General features: G+C 42.6%; 1 protein-coding gene across 10 annotated transcripts in view; it reads right to left on the reverse strand.

The window, feature by feature from the left end:
* Positions 1–27,827, reverse strand: part of LOC119978238 (SUN domain-containing protein 1-like) — a 90,566-nt gene that overhangs the window by 46,769 nt on the left and 15,970 nt on the right. For 5 of the 10 annotated variants that reach the window (XM_038819709.1, XM_038819705.1, XM_038819708.1 and 2 more), the window contains exons 1-4: positions 26,376–26,629; positions 17,367–17,457; positions 4,580–4,780; positions 1,948–2,150 (exon numbers count right to left, since the gene is read on the reverse strand). In XM_038819709.1, the coding sequence (XP_038675637.1) occupies positions 1,948–2,150; positions 4,580–4,780; positions 17,367–17,443 (481 nt within the window). In that variant the 5' untranslated portion in view covers positions 17,444–17,457; positions 26,376–26,629. Of the gene's footprint in view, positions 1–1,947; positions 2,151–4,579; positions 4,781–17,366; positions 17,458–26,303; positions 26,324–26,375; positions 26,631–27,827 lie in introns of those variants that run through there. The other 5 variants (XM_038819704.1, XM_038819702.1, XM_038819711.1 and 2 more) reach the window with 5 other exon arrangements.

Genomic DNA, 27,827 nt, shown 5'->3' on the forward strand with positions numbered 1-27,827 from the left:
ATTGACTCACTTGGTACTCGCAAGTTTCTGATCTCAGGTACACCAACCTCAAGGAGTTTAGATCACATTTGGGAGAAGATAATAAAACAATATAACCAAGGCTCAATACAACCTCAGGACTGGACTAAATTTGATATCCAGTTTCAAAAGGCAAGTATTATTCAAAGGAACATAGACATAGGACATAAAAGCACAAGAGCAATAATGACAGTTTTCAGGATTTTTGTGCACTCTGGATCAGGGGTGCATTTCAAAAATACTTTCTTCAAAAATAAACAACGTCCCATCATTTGAAAGGCAGCACTCTCACCTTTTGCTGCCATCTACACAGTTCCTGCACTTCAGTAATTTGCTGGAATAGATTTAAACGCAGGGCTTGGTGTAAACTCAAATATGCTGGTGGTGGAAACAGATCTGCTGAAATCAATTTGAAATTTGCTCCCCAAGACTGTTTTGTTTGAACACATCAAATAATATTGAGCAGTTTTAAAGAAGTATTCTTTTGCCCTTGCTTCCCTTTCTGTGGTTAAAGTGGTTTCCTAAAAGAATGTGTTGGTGGTTTTAAGATAACATCTTCAAACAGCACTTATTTCGTTTGTTAATGTCTGTGACACTCCACGGATTTTAAAAGTGAACGTTTTGTTTACGTTAGATCTAATGTTGAGTCTTTTATACACCAGAATAACGCACGTTTGCACATATATTTTAATAGTTTGACACGAACACTGGTTAATTTCCGAAGCCATCAAACATGTATCCAACTAACCCAGGGACTGATAAACACCAAATTCATACTTGAAAATTATGTTTAATGGAGCATTTCCTCATTCAAAAGAAGCTTTGTTCACTCAAAAAATGGATAATAATAATAATAACAATACCAACAACTTTTGTCACAAGTAGGCTTCAATGAAGTTAATGTGAAACGCCCCATGTCACCACATTCCAGCGCCTGTTCGGGGAGGCTGGTACGGGAATTGAACCCGTGCTGCTGGCATTGTTCTGCTTTGCAAGCCCACTGTGCTAAACCAGCCCCAAGTGGCTAAATGCATTGAAAGAGAAAATGAGCTTAAATTTTATCTGCAAAGCTGATGATCAGTTTTTGCCAGTGAAGCCAAAAATAGATTTTTACCATTCAAAATTGGACTGCAAACACACCAAGCTCCTATTCAAAAAAACTAATACTCCTAGCACGGCTCAGGAAGGTCAGGCACCAGGTGGATGCAAACTACAATCATCAGACAATTTTCAAGCTCGCTGTTGGAGTGCTCGTGCTGAAAAACGTTGCAGGAGTGCTGGAAGCAGATATTTCACACGGTGAACTTAAAAAAAAAACCACAGCCAACATTGGTGAAAAGAGGAGTTGATTTCAAATCAGTAATGAAGCATGTGAAATGTTGGACTATGCATTAAGTGCTCATTTTCAAGAGGACCACAATCCTACAAAGTCAGTTGAAGAAAGAAGCCAACAAGAGCAGTGATTAGCATAAAGAAGTGGCTTCTGAAACATCTCCTGGTTGAAGAAATAAGAGACCCTACAGTAAAACTTGAAATTGTGAGCCATCTCTGAAATGTTCTTTATCAGCCACTATTCAATGGCGGAGCATATTCGATGGGCCAAGTGGCCTAATCCTGCTCCTATGTCTTATGATCTTAAAGGAAGGATTTCCAGATAAAAATAAACCAGTGTTGGTTCCTCTATTGAAGACAGATACTATGACTAAAATCTTCAAGTGAAGTTGATAAATCTAAAAATATTAAGCATCCTAAATGAATCAGATTTGTTTCTAAATATTCTTAGTCTCCAACACAACTTTCAAGAATCTCAGAAAAATAAATTGCCCAAGTTAAACTGGTGTTATTTAGTTCTTCAAATTTCTAACCAATAAAAAATTGGAAGTAATAATCAGAAGCGATTTTAAACAGCTTGCACTTCATCCTGCTTACCCCAGAAATGGCCCAATTCTGTTTTTTCACGAATTGAAGACTCATCCAGTACTGTGGACATCATTGATGTGTCGGTCCCACAGCTGAGGATACTGCTGTGACTGGAAACAGAAGACTCAACCATGGATTTCCTTGGAGTATGTGACACAGAAACAACTTGTTTGCTTGTACTTTTGTGTTTTTGTTGCAGCTGTTGTGTGTTTCTGGAAGAGAAAGCCATTTTAAAATATCTTCAACAGATGTTAATATTTTGCACAACAGCACTGTGTCACAGTTGAGGCAAATTGTAGAACGAGAGATCCCAATTACACCCACTTTGGGAAACACCAAGCGAAGGAGGATTGTCAACGCAAGGCTACTTTTACACCTCTGGAAACCAATCCAAAGAAAAATCTGGTCTTGAACCAGATTTCCTATCTATCTCTGGTCAACTTGAAACTCCAAAGGAGGGGGAAACCCCAAATGACAACCAAACATTTCCCATTGGTAACCTTGTGATTTTATGTTGTGCAAAAGTACGCAATTCATGATCCTGGTGTAAAATTTTGATATATTTCAGTAGCACAGTTAAATAGCACAAATCATGCATTGACAGTGTTGCTCAGTGGCTGCAAATGGTGCATTCAATCTTGCCAGAAATGTGCATATTCTGTGGGCACAAATCATGATTTTAAGTGACATTTGCAATCAGGTCACCTCCAATTCTCTATCCCAGGCAGGAGGATTGTGCACGCCAACATCCGGGTTAAGAAACACTATCTGCAGAACATACTTTCTGATAAAGTAGCACAGTGGTTAGCACTGTTGCTTCACAGCACCAGTGACCCGGATTCAATTCCCGGCTTGGGTCACTGTCTGTGCGGAGTCTGCACGTTCTCACCGTGTCTGTGTGGGTTTCCTCCCACAAGTCCTGAAAGACGTGTCAGTTAGGTGAATTGGACATTCAGAATTCTCCCTCAGTGCGCCCGAACAGGTGCCGGAGTGTGGCGACTAGGAGATTTTCACAGTAACTTTTATGCAGTGTTAATGTAAGCCTACTTGTGACACTAATATCATAGAACTTACAGTGCAGGAGGCCATTCGGCTCATCGAGTCTGTACAAGCCCTTACAAAGAGCAACCCACTCAAGCCCAAGTGTCTACCCTATCCCCGCAACCCAGCAACCCCCACTTTGCCTTTTTGGACACTAAGGGCAATTTAGCATGGCCAATCTACCTAACCCGCACATCTTTGGACTGTGGGAGGAAACCGGAGCTCCCGGAGGAAACCCACGCACGCACGGGGAGGACGTGCAGACTCCGCACAGACAGTGATCCAGCCGGGAATCGAACCTGGAGAATTGAAGCAATTGTGCTAACCACTATGCTAAGCAGAATTAGGCCACTTGGCCCATCGAATCTGCTCCGCCATTGAATAGTGGCTGATAAAGAACATTTCAGAAATGGCTCACAATTTCAAGTTTTACTGTAGGGTCTCTTATTTCTTCAACCAGGAGATGTTTCAGAAGCCACTTCTTTATGCTAATCACTGCTCTTGTTGGCTTCTTTCTCCAACTGACTTTGTAGGATTGCTGTCCTATCAACATCCTCAGGTTACCAGTTCTCTGGTCAATAACTCATCGCGTGACTCCTCAAAGCCTGCCCACCACCTACAAGGTAAAAGTCAGGAGTGTGATGGAATTATTATAAGATTACTATAAAGAGTCACTGCTTAAAAGTTGCTTAACATTTTCTGTTTCAAATTCAGAGTCTTCCTTTTATCTCAGGCACTTGAGGAAAACCAATCATAACTAACAATCTAAATCTGGTGAAGTGATCTGATTCAGCTGGCTGATCTTTTTTTGGTTTTGGGGTAGGAGGAAAAGAAGAAAGGCGGAAATCAAGGAGAAAGAGAAAATCTTCAAATAAGGTGCGAGGGGGAATTCATGAAGAGATCTCCCTCCAGATGCTGCCAGACATGCTGAGATTTCCCAGCATTTTCTTTTTGATTTCAGATTCCAGCATCGGCAGTAATTTGCTTTTATTCATGAAGAGATCAGCTTATTGTATTTTTCTTTTAGTTTTTCAGATAAGAGCGTTGCGACCAGCACTTATTATCCATCCTCGTTTGCCCTCGGGAGATGATGGTGGGCTAACCTCCTGAACCGTTGCAGTCCATATAATGTAGGTGCACCCACAAAAGCTGTTAGAGTGTTCCAGGATTTGACCCAGTGATGATGAAGGAATGTTGATATAATTCAAAGTCAGAATGGTGTAGGTAATGGTGTTCCCAAGTACCTTTTGCCCTTGTCCATCTAGATGATAGATGTTGCAAGTTTGGAAGGAATTATTGGAGCTACATCATCCAAGCAAATGAGAGTATTCCATCACACTCCTGACTTTTACCTTGTAGGTGGTGGGCAGGCTTTGAGGAGTCACGCGATGAGTTATTGACCACAGAACTGGTACCCTGAGGATGTTGATAGTGAGGGGGTCAGCACTGGCAATGCCTTTTAAAGTCATGGAGAAATTGTTCGATTCTCTCTTGCTGGAGATGGTCATTACTTGGCACTTAAGTGAGAAGTAACATTCACATCATTTATCAGCCCAAGCTTCATCACTGCCCCCTTCTGCCAATAAATAAACAGGTTTACCTGGATGTAGATTCCTTATAGGACAAGAGACTTCCTGTGAAAGAATGGTTGCTTCCAATGCTCTCATTGTGCACACTCTCTGTGGTGTAAAACTCCGTGACAATAGGACGCAATCTGCGCCGTGACATTCTGGGTGAGTCGTATACCGGATGCAGCTGATGCGTGCTTTCAAAATCCACTGCCTCTGTAGAATAGCTGGAACTGTAATAAAACATACTCTGTGAAAATTTCACACATCTACTTAGCAATTAAACATTAATACAAAGAATAGTAATATACATGCTCTGGTTTGAGTTTAAAGAATTTGTGCTTGAACAGTTAACCAGTCATTAATGCAGTTTCCACTAAAATCATGCGATACATAACATGCAGGATGAGGTAATTTGGACATGGTAATCTTTTATCAATTCAACTACCAAAAGTTTAAAAATAAAATCTGGTAGTTGCTGTTCTCGATCTTTTAGTATTCTCATTTTATAGACGATCAAAATTACTGATGTAAAAATCCCAGTTTTAAGAGTATGCCAAGATTCAGTATTAAAGCACCATTACAAAAAAAGAGGGATGGTTAGATTAGCAAAGATCATCAACAACAGTCACAAAAACTTGTACGAAGTCATGCATTTTGGCATCCTCCTTGTGATGGTCATCTTTAAAGGTTCTTACATCCAGAGTTATAACAATAATCAACATTTGCAAAGAAAATAAATTCAAACATTATAGCACAGAACAGAGTTACTTCACTTATTTTTTCTACCTCATGTTCCTGCCACCACTCTAAGACAGGCAAATAGGCAAACTATTTGTAGGTTTTTCCAAACAAGCTCTCCACCCAACTGCTTGATGTGAGGGTGCTTGAGAGTCATCGAAGTTCACATGCTTTTAGTTCCTTTTTCTGGGAAAGCATCTGGACTTCTCTCGGGTACAAACCAAGGGAGATATTTTCGGGAGAGGGGGGAGAAAGAGGACGAAGACGAAAGTGGAAAGCAAAAAAAGGTATGCCGTACATGAAACGTAAATATTCAAATCAGGAAGGAATTATGGAAAACTGGGGCTCTTTTTTAAAGTTTGGCTATTCTATTTACACGGTAGCATGGTGGTTAGCATAAATGCTTCACAGCTCCAGGGTCCCAGGTTCAATTCCCGGCTGGGTCACTGTCTGTGTGGAGTCTGCACGTCCTCCCCGTGTGTGCGTGGGTTTCCTCCCACAGTCCAAAGATGTGCGGGTTAGGTGGATTGGCCGTGCTAAATTGCCCGTAGTGTCCTAAAAAGTAAGGTTAAGGGGGGGTTGTTGGGTTACGGGTATAGGGTGGATACGTGGGTTTGAGTAGGGTGATCATTGCTCGGCACAACATCGAGGGCCGAAGGGCCTGTTCTGTGCTGTACTGTTCTATGTTCTCAAAATTCTAGATTCAGTATTGCATGCCTATTAACAATTTCAATGCTATTGATTAAGACTGTATTGTGCACGTGCAAAGTAATGCAAAACAGACAAGTAGTTGATGGTAGCAAGACAACAACAGACTTGAGGAAAATTCACAGCAGGTTTCATTAGCCTGGCCTCCAAATTCATCCCAATGAAACTTAAACAGAACAAGATGCCCTTTCATACAGGGGGATTACAGAAGGCAGTATCAATTCTATTCATAACTATTCATACTGTTGGTGGGGAGGAGACAGATTTGTGCTCGTGCCAAACAATGTCAGAGTACAAAGCACTGAATTGAACCATTAGTAGTAAAACATATGAACTAAACACCAACTGGTTAAAACAGCTGAGGATTGCTTGAGTTTTAAGAGCACCCTTACAAAGTTTGATTAAACATTTTGGATGCAACCTTGTGTAGTTATGCAATCATTTGAGAACATCTGTAAGGCTGTTTCCAATTTGCAATAATGCCAAAATGAGAACTCCAGAGCAAGGATTGAACTAACTGGAATACAGGTGGTACATAAAAACAGTAAATGAGGGATGCTCCATCATTCAGCCCCACGAGCCAGTTCATAGCCAATACGTGCAATAATCCACCCATATTGGATCCATAAACCTTAACAAAAACCTATCAATCTCAATTTGGAATCTTCAATTCCCCTTTCCTCAGCAGCTTTTTGGGGAAAGAGTCTTTTTGATTTCCCCAACTGCTGAGAGATCCCCTTACTTTTTTAACATTTTTCCAATTAAGGGGCAATTTAGCATGGTCAATTCACCTACACTGCACATCTTTGGGTTGTGGGGGTGAGGGCCCCCACAGGCACGGAGAATATGCAGACTCCTTACGGACAGTGACCCAGGGCTGGGATCAAACCCTGGTCCTCGGCGCCGTGAGGCAGCAGTGCTAACCACTAAATCACCGTGTCCCCTCTAGAGAGATCCCCTTATTGACATTTCTTTTAAACATTTTTAAAAACAAGTTTGATAGTTCCCAATTTTACCTTGTGCAATTTTGTTTATCGTGGCATGTTATAAGATGAAGCATAGCCTTTTTGCAGTATTTTGAGGAAGCTCAGCTACATACGAAAACATTCAAAATGTATTAGCCGAGGAAAGTAATCACATGCACGTGTGCTACAAATGACTGTGACCCCCCTAGACCAATAATGAATAGCAACAATTTTGCACAGGACTGTTTTTCATCATTTGAAGTTCAGTTTCTGGAAAGGTTCCACATGCTGCTGCCACACATTAGTTCAAATAGTTAAATTACAAAACATATGCACAACAAAAGGTAAATAAATTCAGTCAATAGTGTTACAACTGAAATGCACATTCCATCATATCTCAACAACATAACTGACCACCAACAAATCATCTGAAACGTAGTCTCCAACCCGGAAAGCTAATTTTCTTACACAACTTCTGCAATATCCACAGAAACCCGAAAAGCCATTCAAATCATAGGTAATTTGCTGTTCCCATTTTCAACATTATGTCACAGTTGTACAAATGAACAGAGCACCACATGAGTTTTGACGTGAATGACTAAAAGCTCAAACCAATTCACATATGTAACAAACAAGTTGCTTTATCCTCCTCTTCAGTTAGATCCACAAGTTATTTAAATGTCACTTCACAAAGAATTCTATTATCAGAGGGGCACAAAGGGGTGCAAGGTGTTTCATTCAAGATCTCAAACTAAAATTAGGAGAAGAAGCAGATGATGGGTTACAGTTCCATTTAGCAAGACGACACATTATCACATAATCCCGACAGTGCCGAGCGCATTAATCTCAGTGTCTGAACCAACTGTACCTGGGGCCCACTCCCCCACACAATCCCCATAACCCATAGCCCCACCTAACCTTTTGGACAGCAAAGGAGCAATTTAGCATGGCCAATCCACCTAACCTGCGCATCTTTGGACTGTGGAAGGAAACTGGAGCACCCGGAGAAAACCCACGCAGACACGGGGAGAATGTTCAAACCCCACACAGACACAGGCAGATAATTTGATTCTACACCATGTTTCCACAAGACAACAATTCAAAATGGAGCAAGTGTAGGAACAAAATCTATGGAAAGATATATCACTGGTGAATAGGTTGGAAGAACAAAGATTTAGAAAGGCGGAAATAAAAATATAGCCCAACACAAGCAGGGCAGAAATCAACTGCGGGCCCATCTACCAGCCAAGTCTTTCACTTTAAAAAAAAACTACATGTGGCAGCCAACAGTATCTCAATGGCAGGATAGATTGGCAACCAACTGCAAAGCTGGAAGGAGGAAGCAGCAAGTAATGCCAACAAATTAAATACAATTAATGAGTGTGTATCCATTCATAGCATTAATTGATACGCAGTACTCTAAATAGAAGAAATTTAATCGAACAGGCAGTTACTAATTGAAAGAAAATGAGTGATGTAATGATGCCAAATTCTATTTAAATTCTGCAAATTGTATTTTCTTTGCACACAGCTTTACAAGTAAAAAACAATTCTTGAACTGTTCAAAATTGGAGGCCTTACTATATATCCTAGAGGAGTGCAACATACTTCAGGAAGTATTATTTATTCTTCACAAACTTTTTATTCCTTCTGCACTTGATACAGACTCATACATACAGCACCACCCAACTGTAGTCCTTTACAATGGGTTGAAAAAGCAAGAATTTAAATAGCAACATGAAAACCAGAAATGAACATTGTACTAACAAATATATTGCAACCTAGGTGTGGTAACCAAAAAAGCTCAGCTTACCTAATGGATAAAAGAAAATAACTGCGGATGCAGGAATCTGAAACCAAGAGAAAATGCTGGAAAATCTCAGCAGGTCTGGCAGCATCTGTAGGAAGAGAAAAGAACTAATATTTAGAGTCCAGATGACCCAAAACGTTAGCTCTTTTCTCTCCCTACGGATGCTGCCAGACAAGTTCAGCTTACCTAGTCATTCATAAACATTCTCAAACTGGTTGTCATGAACCACTTCAAGACAGTCAACAGTTAGAAGTTAGCATGTGTGTGTCACTGGCAAGATGAGCATATGCTGCCCAACCTTAATTGCCCACTCATTTATACAGCAACTTTGATGTCATTCAGATCACCTTACAACTCATGTCCTCTGGCTCTCGATCCTTCCATCAACAGAACTTATCCTCATCTACTCTGATCAGAGCCCTCATGATTTTGAGCACGGCCATCAAATCTCCTCTCAAACCTTCTCCAACGAGACCAGCCTCAATTTCTCTAATCTTTCTTCATAACTGAAAATTTTTAATGATTGTAACCATTCTCTTGTGCACCTGGTCAATTGTCTTCACACCCTGTTGCCCAGAGCTCGACATAATACTCCAGTTAAGGCCAAATCTGTGTTTTATACAAGTTAATCATAGCTTCCTTGCTTTTGTCCTTTATGCCCAATATGAATAGGTTGGAAGAACAAAGATTTAGAAAGGCAGAAATAAAAATATAGCCCAACATATGCAGGGCAGAAATCAACTGTTGGCCCATCTGCCAGCCAAGTCCCATATGTTTCTAATGATTGCTTTCTCAACCTGTCCCGACACCTTCATATGATTTGGTCTGATTGCTCAGACAATCCCTTAAAAAATTGGCAAGAATGGGGCGATGGGACCATATGTGGCCACTGAAATAGGTGGAAAAGTCAGATCACATCAGGGTTGTCCATATGTTAAGCTGCAGAGCTAACCAATAAAACATAGAACAGTACAGCACAGAACAGGCCCTTCGGCCCTCGATGTTGTGCCGAGCAATGATCACCCTACTTAAACCCACGTAACCCGTATACCCGTAACCCAACAATCCCCCCATTAACCTTACACTACGGGCAATTTAGCATGGCCAATCCACCTAACCCGCACATCTTTGGACTGTGGGAGGAAACCGGAGCACCCAGAGGAAACCCACGCACACACGGGGAGGACGTGCAGACTCCACACAGACAGTGACCCAGCCGGGAATCGAACCTGGGACCCTGGAGCTGTGAAGCATTGATGCTAACCACCATGCTACCGTCAGGCCCCCAAACCTTCTTTGCCTTTTCATTTATTAGGGAGTTGGGTCTAACTGACACTGACCTTGCATTTGCTTCTGGTGACAGATACTGTGAGTTGGTGTCAGTGGACATCATAAAAATGTGGGGTGGAATATGCACATCTCACTCTGCCCTATCAGAGACTCCAGCTGCCCCAGGTGGGAGCTGCTGCTGCTCTTCGTGGTTACCCAGCCCACTCCGCCACCTTGATCCCTTTACTCTATTAGGAAGCCAGTGCCTGTGGGGAGGACGAGAGAGAAGAATGCACCATGGTCATTCTCCCACGATGGTCATTCACCGCCTAGCAGCAGCAAATGTGGGAGAAAAGCAGTCCGTGATTAAAAGGGGCACCTCACTGCAGATCTTTCAGAGTGTATCTGTATTTTGAACAGGGTGTCCACGGGCTGGATAGATCATATTTTAGACTCCACCAGAGTCTGCTTTTAGGGGAGAAAGTGGCTGGTTTAGCTCAGTGGGCTAGACAGCTGATTTGTGATGGAGAACCACGGCCAAAGGTTCAATTCTTGCACCAGTTAAAACTTGCCCCTCGCTGGAGGTGTGGTGATTCTCAGGTTAAACCACTACCAGTCAGCTCTCCCCCTCAAAAGGCCTATGGTCATTTGGAATTATGGCAACTTTACTTCACCTTGTATTTTGGACAACTCTGGATTACAATATTTATGTTAAAGGTTTGGTGTGGGGCTTGAACCCATAGGCAACAAAATAAGATGAATATTCCTCAACCACTATGGTTAACTATTGGGTCAGGATGATCAGGAGAAGTTCCGTGAGGTGAGTTTTAAGCAGGGGTTTAGAAAGTCAGGTGGTGAGGTGAAGATTCTAGAACACAGGACTACCAATAATAAATGTAAAATTGAAGGCTGTTAACAATTGAGATTTAAAATAGTGTATTTTAGGACTGTGTCTTAAGGTAAAACAAAGGGGACCTGTCCTGACAACAGACTTCCATGGTTTGAATGAAAGATTAGAGGATCAGATTGTTTTATTGGGAAAAAGGTGCAAAGGATGTTCGCACCTAAAAGACCACCAGCAGTCTGTCTGCTAACAATGGAAAGAATGAGTGTCTCTAACGTCGGAGGAAAAGCGTTAAGAATAGCAGGTTGTAAATAACTCTAAATAATTGAGCCTTGAGAAGAGAGAGTTGGGATTGCAAGAATAGCTAATCAGCATCTCCAGCTGGATACGTGATTCATGCTACCATATCGGTGGACTTTAAGATGGAAAGGACACAGATGAAGCCATTGTGATAATCTGATGACAGGCTTTTCTAAAAGGTCACTCAGTACTGTATCAGACAGGTTAGTCTGCCCGGGTTCACGTAAGAGCAGCCAAAACTTATAGTCTAGTTTCTATAAATTCATTTACGGGATGTGGGTGTCGCTGATTAGAGCAGCATTTATTGCCCATCCCTAATTGCCATTGAGACGGTGGTGGAGAGTTGTCTTCTTGAACTGCTGCGGTCCCAGAGGTGTAGGTACACCCAGTGCTGTTGGGGAGAGAATTCCAGTATTTTGACCAAATGGCAGTGAAGGAACATATATCAGGTTGGTGAGCAACTTGGAGCAGAACCTCCTGGTGTTGGGGTTCCCAGGTATCTGCTGCTCTTGTACTTCTTAAGGGTAGTGATTGTGGGTTTGGAAGGGGCTTGGCGAGTTTCTGCAGTGCATCTTGTTGACGGTACACACAGCTGCCACTGTTTGTTGGTGGTGGAGGGATTGAATATTTGTGGAAGGGTAGCAATCAATCGGGCTGTTTCATCCTGGATGATGTCGAGCTTCTTTATAGGCCAGTGAGTTTAACTTCGGTAATAGGGAAGATGCTGGAATCTATCATCAAGGAAGAAATTGCGAGGCATCTGGATAGAAATTGTCCCATTGGGCAGACGCAGCATGGGTTCGTTAAAGGCAGGTCATGCCTAACTAATTTAGTGGAATTTTTTGAGGACATTACCAGTGCAGTAGATAACGGGGAGCCGATGGATGTGGTATATCTGGATTTCCAGAAAGCCTTTGACAAGGTGCCACACAAAAGGTTGCTGCATAAGATAAAGATGCATGGCATTAAGGGTAAAGTAGTAGCATGGATAGAGGATTGGTTAATTAATTGAAAGCAAAGAGTTGGGATAAATGGGTGTTTCTCTGGTTGGCAATCAGTAGCTAGTGGTGTCCCTCAGGGATCCGTGTTGGGCCCACAATTGTTCACAATTTACATTGATGATTTGGAGTTGGGGACCAAGGGCAATGTGTCCAAGTTTGCAGATGACACTAAGATGAGTGGTAAAGCGAAAAGTGCAGAGGATACTGGAAGTCTGCAGAGGGATTTGGATAGGTTAAGTGAATGGGCTCGGGTCTGGCAGATGGAATACAATGTTGACAAATGTGAGGTTATCCATTTGGTAGGAATAACAGCAAACGGGATTATTATTTAAACGATAAAATATTAAAGCATGCCGCTGTTCAGAGAGACTTGGGTGTGCTAGTGCATGAGTCACAGAAGGTTGGTTTACAAGTGCAACAGGTGATTAAGAAGGCAAATGGAATTTTGTCCTTCATTGCTAGAGGGATGGAGTTTAAGACTAGGGAGGTTATGTTGCAATTGTATAAGGTGTTAGTGCGGCCACACCTGGAGTATTGTGTTCAGTTTTGGTCTCCTTACTTGAGAAAGGACGTACTGGCACTGGAGGGTGTGCAGAGGAGATTCACTAGGTTAATCCCAGAGCTGAAGGGGTTGGATTATGAGGAGAGGTTGAGTAGACTGGGACTGTACTCGTTGGAATTTAGAAGGATGAGGGGGGGATCTTATAGAACATTTAAAATTATGAAGGGAATAGATAGGATAGATGCGGGCAGGTTGTTTCCACTGGCGGGTGACAGCAGAACTAGGGGGCATAGCCTCAAAATAAGGGGAAGTAGATTTAGGACTGAGTTTAGGAGGAACTTCTTCACCCAAAGGGTTGTGAATCTATGGAATTCCTTGCCCAGTGAAGCAGTTGAGGCTCCTTCATTACATGTTTTTAAGGTAAAGATAGATAGTTTTTTGAAGAATAAAGGGATTAAGGGTTATGGTGTTCGGGCCGGAAAGTGGAGTTGAGTCCACAAAAGATCAGCCATGATCTAATTGAATGGCGGAGCAGGCTCGAGGGGCCAGATGGCCTACTCCTGCTCCTAGTTCTTATGTTCTTATGTTCTGGAGTGAGTGAATGTTGCTGGAGCTTCATTCATCCAGTCAAATTCAGTATTCCATTACAGTCCTGATTTGTGCTGTGTAGATAGTGGACAAGCTTGGCGGGTGTGTGCGCGCGCGTCAGGAGATGAGGTACTCACTGTAGGATTCCTAGTCTTTGACCTGCTCTGGTAGCCACTGTATTTATATGGCCAGTCCAGTTCAGTTTCTGATCAATGGTAACCCCCAGAACCTTGATTGTGGGGGATTCCGCGATGGCAATGCCATTGAATGTCATGGGCCAATGGTTAGATCTTCTCTTGTAGGAGATGGCCATTGTATAGTGCCGTAATGCGAATGTAACTTGCCACTCGTCAGCCCAAGCCTGGATATTGTCCAGGTCTTGCTGCATTTGGACATGGACTGCTTCATTCCCCGAGTGAGTGCGAATGGTGAACATTCTGCAGCCATCTTCGAACATCCCCACATCTGACTTTATGATGGAAGGGAGGCCATTGATGAAGCAGCTGAAGATGGTTGGGACTAGAACACTACCCTGATGAACTCCTGCAGTGATGGCCAGCAGCTGAGATGATTGACCTCCAACCACCACAACCATCTTCCTTGGTGCCACGTATGACTCCAACCAACGGATAGTTCCCCTCGGTTCTCATTGACTCAGTTTTGCTCTGGTTCCTTGATGCCATACATGGTAAAATGCTGCCTTGATGTCAAGGGCAGTCACTCTAACCTCACTTCTGCCATTCAGCTCATGTCCAGGTTTGTACCAAGGCTGTAATGAGGCATGGAGTTGTGACCATGGAGGGACTCAAAATGAACGCCCGTGAGCAGGTTATTGCGGATGGCACTGTTAATGACTCCTTCCATCACTTTGCTGATGGAGAGTAGACTGACAGGATGGTAATTGGCTGGGTTGGATTTGTCCTGTTTCTTGTGTACAGGGCACATCTAGGCAATTTTCCACATTGCCGAGTAGATGCCAATGTTGTAGCTGTACGGGAACAGCTTGGCTAGGGGTGCGGCAAGTTCTAGAGCACAGTTTTCAGTACCATTGCCAGAACAAAGTGTCCAGTGCTTTCAGCCGTTTAGTGATATCACATGGAGTGAATCATATTGACTGAAGACTGACATTAGTGCAGCTGTGAATCTCTGGAGACCGAGATGATCATCCACTTGGCTGAAGATTGTTGCAAATGCTTCAGCCTTGTCTTTTGCAGAGATATGCTGGGCTCCTCCATCATTCAAGATGGGGATATTTGTGAAGCCTCCTCCTCCAGTGGGTTGTCCACCACCATTCACAGCTGGATGTAGCAAGACTACAGAGCTTAGATCTGATGAGTTTGTTGTCCAATCATTTAGTTCTGTCGATTACTTACTGCTTATGCTGTTTGGGACAGCAGTAGTCCTATATTATAGCTTAATCAGCTTGACACCTCATTTTTAGGTATGCCTGATGTTGCTCCTGGCATTGAACCAGAGTCGATCTCCTGGCTTGGTACCAATAGTGGAATGGGGGATATGCCATGAGGTTGCAGATTGTGGTAGAGTATAATTCTGCTGCTGCTCATGGCCCACAGAGCTTCATAGATGCCCAGTCTCAAGTTGCTAGATCTGTTTGAAGTCTATCCCATTTAGCACCTGGTAGTGCCACACGATGGAGAGTATCCTCAATGTGAAGACAGGACTTTTGTCTCCACAAGGACTGTGCGGTGATCACTTCTACCAATACCATCATGGACAGATGCATCTGCAGCGGGTAGGTTGGTGACGATGAAGTCAAGAACTTTTTTCCCCTCTTGGTCCCCTCACCACCTGCCGCAGTCCCAGTCGAGGAACTATGTCCACTGGGACCTGACCAGCTTGGTCTGTGGTGGTACTTCTGAGCCACTCTTGGTGATGGACATTGAAGCCCACCACCCAGAATCTATTCTGCAACCCTTGCCACCCTGAGGAGTGCTGATCCATCAGCGGATTGTGGACGTAACATGGTAATCAGCAGGAGGTTACCGTGCCAGTGTTTAACCTGAAGCCATGAGACTTCATGGGGTAATTTTTTGTTTAAAGCAGACAGGATTGAAATCCCAGCTACTCATGAGGAGAATACACCTGCAAAATTCCACGGTTTTAAATAAACAATAAACTTATATCGTCAGAAAAGTAAAACAATCTATAATATATACCGATAAATAGGAATTAACAGGCAACTATTGTCAAACCTAGGCGGCATGGTGGCACATTGGTTAGCATTGCTGCCTAAGGCGCTGAGGACTATTCAGCGACTCAACTATTCCAAGGTCAGGTACAGCACATATTAGTTTCTCCACTATATTAGTAGTTCGCAATAAAGAGTTGTTCCCGCCTCCCCCTCCCCCCACCCACCCCCCATATATGCACATTGTGAAAACATCTACTACTTTCTTGTTGCCAAACTAAAAATATAATTTCAAATATTTTATTAGGATAGAGATAGCATTTGAAACTGAAGGCTGGCTTGCCACCTTTATGTATGACAGAGTTTTAGATTCACTACGGCAATATAAATAAAAGCGCAATTCACTGTTCAAATTTTGAATCGAGGACAGTGGTTCTTGTTCAAATCTTTAACCCGCCAGAAATCCTCGTCTCGCCCTGTAGGATTACTTTATTTCAAAAGCTAATTATCAGCTCAAAGGCTTTTCTGAATACACGACAGTCTGCTTTCTCCATTAAACCTCCATGCACTTGCGATGTGCATCTGCCCTGTCTTCATTCTCTCCACACAAGACAAATATTGACAATGTTAGGTGCAACATTAGAAGCAGAAATCCAAAGAAGAAATGACAGCTGCCATCTTCTTGTAAACATGCAGACCAAAAGCACTCTCACAAGACAACTGGGGTATTCTTGTCTCTTCATTCTTGATCAAAAGCAGTAACCAGAAGCATAAAGCAGTGTTTGTGTTAACAGGCTTCTGGCATTTGTTTCTGAATGTGCTTACCCATCCCAAATTCTGTAACTTGCATCGCTCAAGTCAAAGAATGCAGTTAGGAGAGACTGAACAAACAACTGATGAAGTCTAAGAAACGATAATCAGGGTAGAGGATCCTTACACAGATATAATGCCAATTACTGAAACTCTTGGACGACCAAAATCTTGAAAAAGGATTAAAGTAGGTCAGTATAGTATGGTAATGAAAGTAAATAAATGCACGAATATCAGAATCTCAAAACGGCAGAGAAAGCTGCTTACACGCTGTGCAGATGGCAAGTTAACATTTTTACAGGTATAATTCTCAGCCTGCACATATTAAGTAGTTAACACAAAAATCCAAGAGAAATCTGGCCAAGCAGCACATTCAATGATGTACCAACTTTTGTTACACAAATATAAAAGCAACAAAATAGGAGAAATAGGAGTTCAAATCAGAAAAATAGAGGCCAAGTGGATTTACAAGAGAGACAAGTAATAACAATGGTGAACAAGATTAATGAAGATACCCAGTTTGAACTCAAGGTCAATTCAAGTTACAAAATCAAGCATGTGTTCTTTCTCACACACACTACTAAAAGAATTGATTACCAGTAACAGTTCTTGAAGGTGGAAAAAACAGAAACAGCACGAGTAGCAAAATGTTAACAGTGAAGCAGCAAGTACACGCCAAAACAGATGCATTTAGATTAGCATTCGGATGCTCATTTTTCTATTATAGAGATGGTCAATGCATAGACCTATATTTATCAAATCCAATATGGTATAATCACACTGTACAATCCCAATTTTGTTAATTTTATGAAGCTTTCCTCTGGAGCATGGCAGCAAGATACGCTCTTTGAAAACCAAAATTAGTTCAGGTTGCAGAATAAGAATGGTTTAAAATGTTGTTCTATTGTCTAGTCAGGAAAATATTTACAACCACATGTTTGTGTATTTACAACCATCAACAATTTACAACATTTCAGTTTGATTGAATACTCCAAACACAAGTCAGTGTTTCACTCATTCTCCAGAATACAATTTACGGTTATTTAAATAACTATTAAACATTCAAGTCGAATGAAGCACAGCTCCGGACCATTTACAGCAAAACCATGCACCTTAGCAGGAAGAATCTCACCTGAGTGCATAGGTATAGCCAGTGTTCTCTGGCACATATTGAGGAGGAGAATATGTGTGTAGTCTGGAAAAATCCATGCTGAATTGTTCTACTGCAAGGTGAATAATAATATGATGCGACACAAAAAAACCATGTACATTTCAGTTCCCCAATACACAAAAATCCATTTGTGTTCAACCTGTTTGCCTGATATAAGAAATCAAAAATGGTAAAATGCACTGGTTAAATTACTGCAGTACACATTGCCAATATTCTTGGGAATATGTGTGGGACAAACTGGGGTCTGGATGGCTGAAATATTTAAAAGTGTGGTCCATCTTTTGACACACGTCCAATTTAATCCCAATTTTCCATTTACTTTATGAAGCTTTCCACTGTAGCTAGGCAGCAAGATTAAAATGTGCTCTCTTAAACACAAAATTGGTTAAGGTTGTAGAATAAAGACGGTTAACGGTTCAGGTTGCAGAATAAGGATGGTTTAACCCCCCCCCCCCCCTAAAAAGTTAAAGATATAGGAAATCTAAGAGTTCACTCTTATCGTGTGAAGCATTTTGCACCTCAATAAACTGCACATTTGGAATTGTCCATAGGAACTAGAGGCAGGAAGCCCAGCGGTTCCCAAACTCATGAGATTTCAGGCGAACAAAATGCTGCTTTTAACCTACAAGCAATACATTTGTCACTATATTCAGGAATAAAAACAATGATAGCATGGTTAACCTTGATGTAATCGATGCTGTTTCTAAGTTCTACAGGAGGTTAAAAAGAAAACATAGGTTGTGGCCCACAGGGAAGTAGACTTTGACTGTTGATTGTTGAGAAGATCACAATGTGGCCTCCAACAAGGTTGGCTTCATCTCGTGATTCGCATCTCGTGCCAGGCTTAAAACCCATCTGTGGTAATCGCATCTGGGACAGTTCCACTATTCTGAAATAGGGAAAGGGTGAATAGACCTTGAGGAATTCAGGGCTGAAAGCACTGTTGCTTTTATCGGCACCACCTCTTGCACAGCAATTAGTCTTTCTGGGGCTCTGTAACTCAAAGGAAACAGACACTTGTAAATAGTTATCACTGTTGTTCCAGTCTGAATCTTCAGCAGAAGCAGAATTATAAAAAAGACTACTGAATGGAAGGGCCAAGCAGGTTTACTCTGCTGTTATGGTGGGAGATAATGAAACACCTTATTTAACCTTTTCATTACCTCCACTTTAAAGTAACACAACTATAGATTAAACAGTTTTTATATAATTCCAGTTTTGTTTTATGCTCTGCTGCCGAGTACAAAAACATTCCGAATCAACACCACTGTAGAAGAGCAAAGATAAGAATTAAGGAAAGGTAAATTCTGATGCTTTAATGGGCCATTATCTCCTAGATCTTATTCAATCCTTCCATGACTTTTCCAATTCTGACGATAGTTAACATTTCAGGCTGTTGACCTCTAGCCCTCTCTCCAAATATGTTACATGATCTGCTTGTATTTGAGCATTTTCTGTTATTCTTTTGCAGGCAAATCAAGGTTCCTTTTATGCACCTAGGTGATTAGTGCGACAGCAATGTGTTGAATATCCCAGAAGTCATTTCTATGTAGGGATTTCTCATGAGAACCAAAAACTGCTGCTGACAACATGACCACCTCCTGTAAATAAATACACCCACCATGCAGAAAATGCCACCCCATGGGAATCCAAACTGATTGAATGAGAAGATTGGAACTAAGCGAGGACCATCTGTCAGCAGAACATAATTTTCACACCATCAGTTGCAGTCCTCCCCAAGCATCTATCCTCACCCCATCCTCATCTACATGCTGCCTCTGACCTATCACCATAATATGGAGTCAGCATCCACATTTATGCATCACCTCCCTCAGTTAGAGTTCAGGCTTGGGAAAGCGAGCTGTTTGTGGTACACCCGGAGGGGGGGATTGGGAGGCTCCCACTGAAAAGGGCGGAGACGAGCTTCAGGTACTTGGGGGTTCAGGTGGCCAGGAGTTGGGGGGCCTTGCATAAGCTAAACCTCACAAGGCTGGTGGAGCAAATGGAGGAGAAGTTTAAGAGGTGGGACATGCTGCCGCTGCCTTTGGCGGGTAGGGTGCAATCAGTCAAGATGACGGTGCTCCCGAGGTTTCTGTTCCTGTTCCAGTGCCTCCCCATCCTTATCGCGAAGGCCTTTTTCAGGCGGGTTAACAGGAGCATTACGGGGTTTGTGTGGGCACACGGGCCTCCAAGGGTGAGACGGGTGTTCTTGGAGCGGGGGGGGGGGGGCGTTGCCCAACCTCTGTGGGTATTATTGGGCTGCCAACGCAGCGATGGTGCGTAAGTGGGTAATGGACGGGGAGGGGGCGGCATGGAAGAGGCTGGAGATGGCATCCTATGTGGGTACGAGCCTGGAAGCGCTTGCAACTGCGCCGCTGCCGCTCCCTCCGACGAGGTATACCACGAGCCCAGTGGTGGCAGCTACCCTCAAGATTTGGGGGCAATGGAGGCGGCACAAGGGGGAGGTGGGGGCCTAGATGAGGTCCCCGATACGGGGGAACCACCGGTTTGTTCCCGGGAGAATTGATGGCGGGTTCCTGAGTTGGCACAGGGCAGGTGTCAGGAGGCTGGGGACCTGTTCATAGACGGGACGTTTGCGAGCCTGGGTGAGCTGGAAGGGAAGTTCAGGCTCCCCCGGGGAACACCTTTAGGTACATGCAAGTAAGGGCGTTTGTCAGGCGGCAGGTGGCGGGGTTCCCCCTGCTGCCGCCGCGTGGGGTCCAGGACAGGGTGCTCTCGGGGGTATGGGTTGGAGAGGGGAGGATTTCGGAAGTGTACCAGGTGATGCAGGAGGTAGACGAGGCCTCGGTGGAGGAGCTGAAAGATAAATGGGAGGAGGAGCTGGGTGAGGAGATTGAGGGGGGGACATGAGGGGGGGACATGGGCGGATGCCCTAGAAAGGGTGAACTCCTCCTCTTCGTGTGCGAGGCTTAGCCTCATACAGTTTAAGGTACTGCATAGGGCTCATATGACCGGGACAAGGATGAGCCGGTTTTTTGGGACCGAGGACAGGTGTATTAGGTGCTCAGGGAGCCCAGCAAACCATGTCCACATGTTCTGGGCATGCCCAGAGCTGGGGGAATTTTGGAAGGGTGTAGCAAGGACGGTATCGAGGGTGGTAGGATCCAGGGTCAATCCAGGCTGGGGACTCGCATTATTTGGGGTTGCAGTGGAGCCGGGAGTGCAGGAGGCGAAAGAGGCCGGTGTTCTGGCCTTTGCGTCCCTAGTAGCCCGGCGGAGGATTCTTCTTCAGTGGAAGGATGCGAGGCCCCCAAGCGTGGAGGCCTGGGTTAACGATATGGTGGGGTTTATTAAATTGGAGAGGGTGAAATTTGCCCCAAGGGGGTCAGTGCAGGGGTTTTTCAGGAGATGGCAACCATTCCTAGATCTCCTGGCAGAACGGTAAAAACAAAAGGTCAGCAGCAGCAACCGGCAACCGGGGGGGGGGGGGGGGGGGGGTTGAATAATTTTTTTTTTTTTTTTCTTTTATAAAAGAGTTCGGGCTTGGCGAGGCACAATTTCTGTCACAAACTCTCTCCCCATGCCATTGATTCCATTCTTGTTCCGTTTCCGGTTCATCCCAACTGTTTGCAACCTACTGGCTGCAGCCTCAGCAACCTACTCAACCCCAAGCTGAGTTTCCATCCTCATCCACTGGCCTACTTTCACCTCAATAACATTACCCCAACCTCAGCCCATCATCTGATTAATCCCTCTTCCATGGCTTTGCCGAGCCAGACATCACGATTTCAAAACTCTCCTGTCCCAGCCTCCAATCTTACACTCTATGAACTCTGCTGCTTGTTCCACTCATCCATCACTAGCTTACACTGTTCACAGTCTTCCAACATTTCCAATTCAGAATGGTCAAACTTGCATAAAGTTCTTCATGGCCTCACCACTTCCAAGTCACCGCCCACCAGTTTTTCCTTCTTCTAATGGTGACTTTTTGTACAAGCCCCCTTCCTTCACTCAATTATGGGCAGCTGTGCCTTTTAAACCCCACAGGCCAATTCTGGAATCACCTTCCTAACCCCTCCAGCTCCACTTTAAGGTCCTCCCTAAACCTCACAAGCTTCTGTAGTACAATCTTATATAGTCCTGTCAACATATGCATGTGGGATTACACTGCTGAAGCACCTTATGGTGCATTTCTATATCAAGGTTCTATGTAAATGCAAGTTGATGTGATCCTGAATGTCTGAAGGCAAGTCTGCAGGTACAGCAGGTGATAAAGAAGGCAAATGCTATGTTCGCCTCCATAGCGAGAAGATTTGAGTACACAAGCAGGAATGTCTAGCTGTCTAGCTGCAATTATACAGGGCTTTGGTGAGGCCACACCTGGAGTATTGTGCGCAGTTTTGGTCTCCTTATCAGAGGAAAGATGTTCTCGCTGTAGAGGGAGTGCAGCAAAGGTTTGCCAGACTGATTCTTGGGATGGCATGACTGACGTATGAGGATAGAGTCGGTTAGGATTATATTCGCTGGAGTTCAGGAGAATGAGGGGGAATCTTATGGAAATCTATAAAATTCTAACAGGCCTAGACAGGGTAGATGCAGAAAGGATATTCCCGATGGTGGGTGTGTCCAGAACCAGGGGTCACAGTCTGAGGATGCGGGGTAGACCATTTAGAACAGAGGTGCTGAGAAATGTCTTCACCCAGAGTGTGGTCGGCCTGTGGAATTAGTTAGCACAGGAAGTAGTTGAGGCCAAAACATTACATGTTTACAAGAAGCAGTTAGATATAGCACTTCGAGCAAAGGGATCAAAGAATATGAGGGGGAAAACAGGATTAGACTATGGAGTTGGATGATCAGCCATTATCATAATGAATGGCGGAGCAGGCTCGAAGGGCCTCCCCTGCTCCTATTTTCTATGATTTTAGGTCTTCCTGTTTGCAGTTGCCCTCAGAAAAAAAAATCCAGATCGTCCACAAAGCAAATAATCCGGAGAGATGCAATCTCAAATGAAACAATACAAAAACATGTTTAGTTTGAGAGATCATTCTTTTTTTAGATCTGAGTTTCTAGCTTTTAGTTTTACAGCAATTAAAGTTGAAACGGAATCAGGGAAACCCATAACAAAACCAGTTATGGGTTAGAAAGTACCCACAAACCAAAATTTTGAATAAAGTATTAGGAAGTGAATATACATCAGAGCAGGGATAGTGGAGGTCAGGGACAAAGGACTGTTGTTGGTGGGTTTTTCCCTCCTTTCACTTAAAGAATAGTAATTGGTTGAGCTGACCTTGTGTTGCTGCAGAATAGCACATTGTATCTGCATTCTCTTGTGCATCTGGCTTTGGATGCTGTACTTTTCTAAAGTCAGGTATTATTGTTAAATATTAAACTTGCTTAAGTCTCAAAAAAGTAACAAAAGTAGAGGAACATCATAAGATTGAGAAGTGCAACATTCTGTCTATCGCAAGCGTGTTAAGTTACCAGCTTTAGTTTAATGGAATTTAACTGCATTCAGATAGAAAGTAATTATTCTCCTGCCAGGATGCACAACATTGCTTGAAGTACTGGAAAATAATATTCATTTTGATGTAATGTTTAGTGAAATCCCATCAGGACCTGGCTCAAGATTATCCAGTCCAACTCTTCCAATCCTGTTTCAAACAATTATGTATCTGTCACAAGAACTCCAAAATTCAATTTAAAAAGACTCCCCTGCACGTGACTGTCATTCTCACCAGTCACTATTATAAAATCTAATGACTTGAACCCACTTTCCGAGACACACCAATGCCCTCAGGAAAATCTTTTCAAATCAGACACACCCAAAGAAAACATTGCTGTAATGCTAGCCTCTATTGGTATCACATGGCTTCACTGGTCAGCAGTGATTATATATGCTGAAATTAAATTTCTATCAGGAATCTCTTTCTCTCCCCCCCCCCCCCCCCCCCTCCCCCCAGTTCTTTCAAAATAAAACCAAACGGTCAGATACAGATTCTATTTCAATCTTTTTATAATCTGGTTACCAAAAGGCAGGAGATGTAAAACATTCACTCCTACAACAGACAGCAGTGAAATTTGGTCAATGGAAATGGAGGGGGGGGGGGGGGGGGGGGGGAAGAGAAAGAAGGCTCTTCAACAGCAGCTCAAATAAGCTGAGGAATTTATTTTTTGGCCAAATGAAGTGACATCCTAGCATTCCATGACGTGTGTAAATCTGCCACCAGTTGTTCATTTATTTTAAAAGCAGGCACCTTTTTTCCCACACAAAAGGGAAGGAAACTTCAAAAAATCATAGGCTGTCCCCAGCACAGCAAGGTAATCAATCACGGTTAAAACATAGTTGGAGGTTTTACATGTTCTCGAACTGACCCATCCCCATCAAGAGCATTGAGGCACCTCACAGTGGAATATGCTGCATGGAGAAAAGTTGATTTTTATTGCACTCTTTGTTCTATAATGTAGTTTTAAACATTTTATGAATAAGTATATTTTTGGAATGAAAAAAAAATCAGATGATCGCAAGGGAAGTTGCTGTGGCAAGGGGGTGTTAATGAGTCTGTTTTTAATTACCACAGGAATATTATTTCCCCCCCCAACACCTGGCCCTTCCCGCCCTCCTCACTGTTCAAGGCCTCAAACATTCTTTTCAGATTAAGCAGCATTTCACTTACACCTCCTTCAATTTGGACAACTGTGTTCACTGCTCCCAATGTGGTCTCCTCTGCATCAAGGCGACAAAATGCAGGTTAGGTGACCGCTTTGCAGAACACCTTTGCTGATCCCGCAATCATGCATGATCCCAACCTTCCCGTTGCTTGCCATTTTAACTCAGCACCTTGTTCTGATGCCTATATATCTGTCCTCGGTCTTCTGCAGTGTTCCAGTGGTACCCTGCGGCAGTGGTCCACTGAAAACCAACGCAAACTGGAGCAGCCGTATCTCATCTTCCGATTAGGCACGTTACAAAACTCAGGAACAATTTTGGAGTTTAGCAGCTTCAGACTGTGATCTTCTCACCTCCATCTTAACCCTTTTTAAAAAATAAATATTCCATACATTTTGTCTCAATACAAAAGCCCATCTTTCCAGTTTTCCACTGGGCCACCTGTCTCTTGTTCTTAAGTTTGCTACATCTTTGTTGCAATCTCTCCAGCTACAATCTACACTTTCCCTCTCTTTTAGTTCCAACTTGTTTTCTCTCCCTACAGATGCTGCCAGACCGGTTTTCAATATTTTCGGTTTTGTTCCAGATCCTTGACAAACATTTCTTCCTCCCCAACTCCCAATATCTCGGTATCAAAATGCTCAAAGGAAAATAAAAATGGAAAATATTTTTTGCCATTTTTCTGCCAGATTATTTGAGAGATTATAATCTTCAATTCTGTGAGGTTCCAGATTAATTGGGAAGTTTGGCAACCCTATAATAGAGCGATGTAGTGGAGAACCAGACAGTGCCACAGTGGGATAGACAAGATTCAATTGCTGCAATTCCCAGTCTCAACCAGTGGTCTCCCTACAAAGTGAAATGTCAGAGGGAGTCATTTTAACAATGGCTTCAGAACTGGAGCATGAACAAGAATCATAGACATCACCTCTCTCTCTCTCTCTGGGGATTTGGATTTTGTTTATTGTCACGTGTACAGAGGTACAGTGAAAAGTATTTTTCTGCAAGCAGCTCAACAGATCATTAAGTACATGAAAATAAAACAAAATACATAGTAGGGCAACAATAAAACCGGCATCGGGTGAAGCATTCAGGGGCTAATGTTAATCAGGTCAGTCCATAAATTGGGTGGAGCAATAGGGCGACCATCAGTATAGATTAAGTTGCCTGTGGCACAACAGCTGATCCTATACTAGTGTTCTACCCAATTGCGATCATTTCAATTAACAGCTGTATTTGTACACAGCAATAATGCATCTTTCACTGTGTGCAGCAGTTATATCATTCATTGTTTGCATTTGGCAGCATTCAGAACTCAACTGCATTCACTTTGAAGGCTGTCTTTCTTCAAATTTTATTATATCAGAACCCTATTTATCGAGTAGACATTACTTGACCTTAAACATATCAATGTTTTTCCAATATCTCAAAATGTCTCTATCCTAGTAGTTATGGCAGGAAATAGTTCTGATAAACTACCAGCATGTTATTGCTTGATCAACCCCCAATGTTGATTTATGAGAAATGAACAGGAAAGCTAGAACAGCTGATAAACATTTACAAATACACCAGTTATGTAACATGTTAGCTAACTCTATTGCTTCTCCTGTTTAGCAAATTGCAAAAAAAAACTTTTGAGCACACTTGCAATCGGAATACAAGTGGCAACTGCCAGACAACGTACTGGATTTTAATACAAATGTTATATTACTGACTTTAAGAAGTCCAACATTAAGATGCATTGCAAAAAAAAAAAGGTGTGTCATACTCAGTTACCTTAATTAAATGGGAAATGCATCACAAGTCTAACAAATATTTTCAAATAGTCTTTCCTGCTGTGACCCCAGGGCAGCATCCTTCACCATATTCCCAAGCTCTGAATTGTCTGACGGTTCGTTTGCTATTTTATCCAGGTTGAACACTGTTCCTTAAAATCCCTCAATCATTAAGGTTTCTCCAGCCAAATACAGAGTCAGGAATAAATTTTAACTCATCAAACAAGGTCAAATGTTAAGACAATTAAAAGCAGGGTAACAGGCTGAACACAATATATCAGTACATCTGCATGCAGTGAAAAACAAACAAAATGTACACAACAAATTACCGACATTGAAGCCAAACATAACAGGCAAGACGACAAATTAAAATTTACTCATGCAGAACTAGAACTTTGTAGTTAAACACATTTGTCAACTACATCAAGCAGCGAGTATAAATCAGGTTAGGTCTATAACACGCAAGCAAATTACAAATATTATATTTATCATTAACTTATTGAATCCTGGGCATGTAAAAATATTACATGTAAACTATACAAGTCTGCTTTCATCAAAATGACTTGCCCGTGCAGCATTCACGGAATCTGTCAGTATATAACCTCCTGATGCAAATCCACCAAGGCAGCAAATCCAAGTATCCTACGCTCACAAATCTGCTCTACATCGTTAGACACAGGGGTGGCTTCACATTCTTGTATTCCACCGTTTTAAATAGTGATTAACGTATGCTTATAGCACGCAAACTTCCACAACTTGCCGACGTTTTCTTAGTCAACAACACAGTATTCCAAAATGGCCTCCCTGCTTCCACAAAGCATGAAGGATTGTGAATCTGGTCCACCTACTAACAATTAATGCTGTCAGTCAGGAACAACCTTTAACTCCATTGGCCACTGCAGCTGCACTTCAGTCGACTGCGAAGACAATTAACTCTTTCAGATTTCAACCTATTGCAGTAGGCTGGTCTGAATGAGCGGGGAAGAAAGGGAGGGAAGGAAAAGCAGGAACAGGATTACAATACTTGCTGCATGGAAATGTTAACCATTTAGAGTTGTATTACATTGCTTAGGGACCTAATATGCTTTTTCTAAGCATGGTATTAAATTAGTGGATTAGGCAGCATCAGAAACTTGTACACTTAAGAACAGTTAAAAAATATATTTAGACAAGTGGGAATTTAACTTCCTACATTAATGGTACCTTACAAGTTATGAAAGCTATTCCAGAACGCCTGATACTTGCGATTTAAATATGCAGTATATTGTAAACAAATCTTCATTAGGTACTTAAACATGGGATTTTGGCGGGGGGTGTTAGTGATATAGGCCAGAAATTAAAGATTTTACCCATTTTACTTATTCACAATTTTAAAAGGTACACTATTCAGTAAGAAGATCAAATGTTATGTTCATTGACTTATCCAAATATATCACTTACACTTGTGTGCACAAGAATAGGTTTCACATACCAAATCAAACTATACTAATCAAAATGCACTTATAAAGCGTCTTTAACATAGAAAACATTTCAACTTGTCTTATGGGAATAGAACAAGAATGAAAATGAAGGATTTTTTTTTAAAATTCATATTTTACAGGATGTGGATTTTGCTGGCTAGGCCAGCATTTATTGCCCATCCTTAATTGACCTCGAGAAGGTGGTGGCGAACTGCCTTCTTGAACCGCTGCAGACCATGTGGTGTAAGTACACCTACTGTGCTATTGGGGAGGGAGTTTCAGCATTTTGACTCGGCAACAGCCGATATATTTCCAAGTCAGGATGGTGAGTGACTTGGAGGGGAACCTCCAATTGGCAGTGTTCCCATGTATCTGCTGCCCTTGTCTTTGCAGATGGTAGTGGTCATGGGTTTGGAAGGTGCTGCCTAAGGAGGCTGGGTGAGTTCCTGCAGTGCATCCTGCAGATGGTAGAAACTTTACATCAGTGGTGGCGGGAGTGAATGCTTGTGGAATCAAGCAGGCTGCTTTGTGCTGGATAGTGTCGAGCTTCTGGAGTGTT

Source organism: Scyliorhinus canicula, chromosome 15 (assembly GCF_902713615.1).
Source record: "Scyliorhinus canicula chromosome 15, sScyCan1.1, whole genome shotgun sequence".
NCBI classification, from domain to species: domain Eukaryota; kingdom Metazoa; phylum Chordata; class Chondrichthyes; order Carcharhiniformes; family Scyliorhinidae; genus Scyliorhinus; species Scyliorhinus canicula.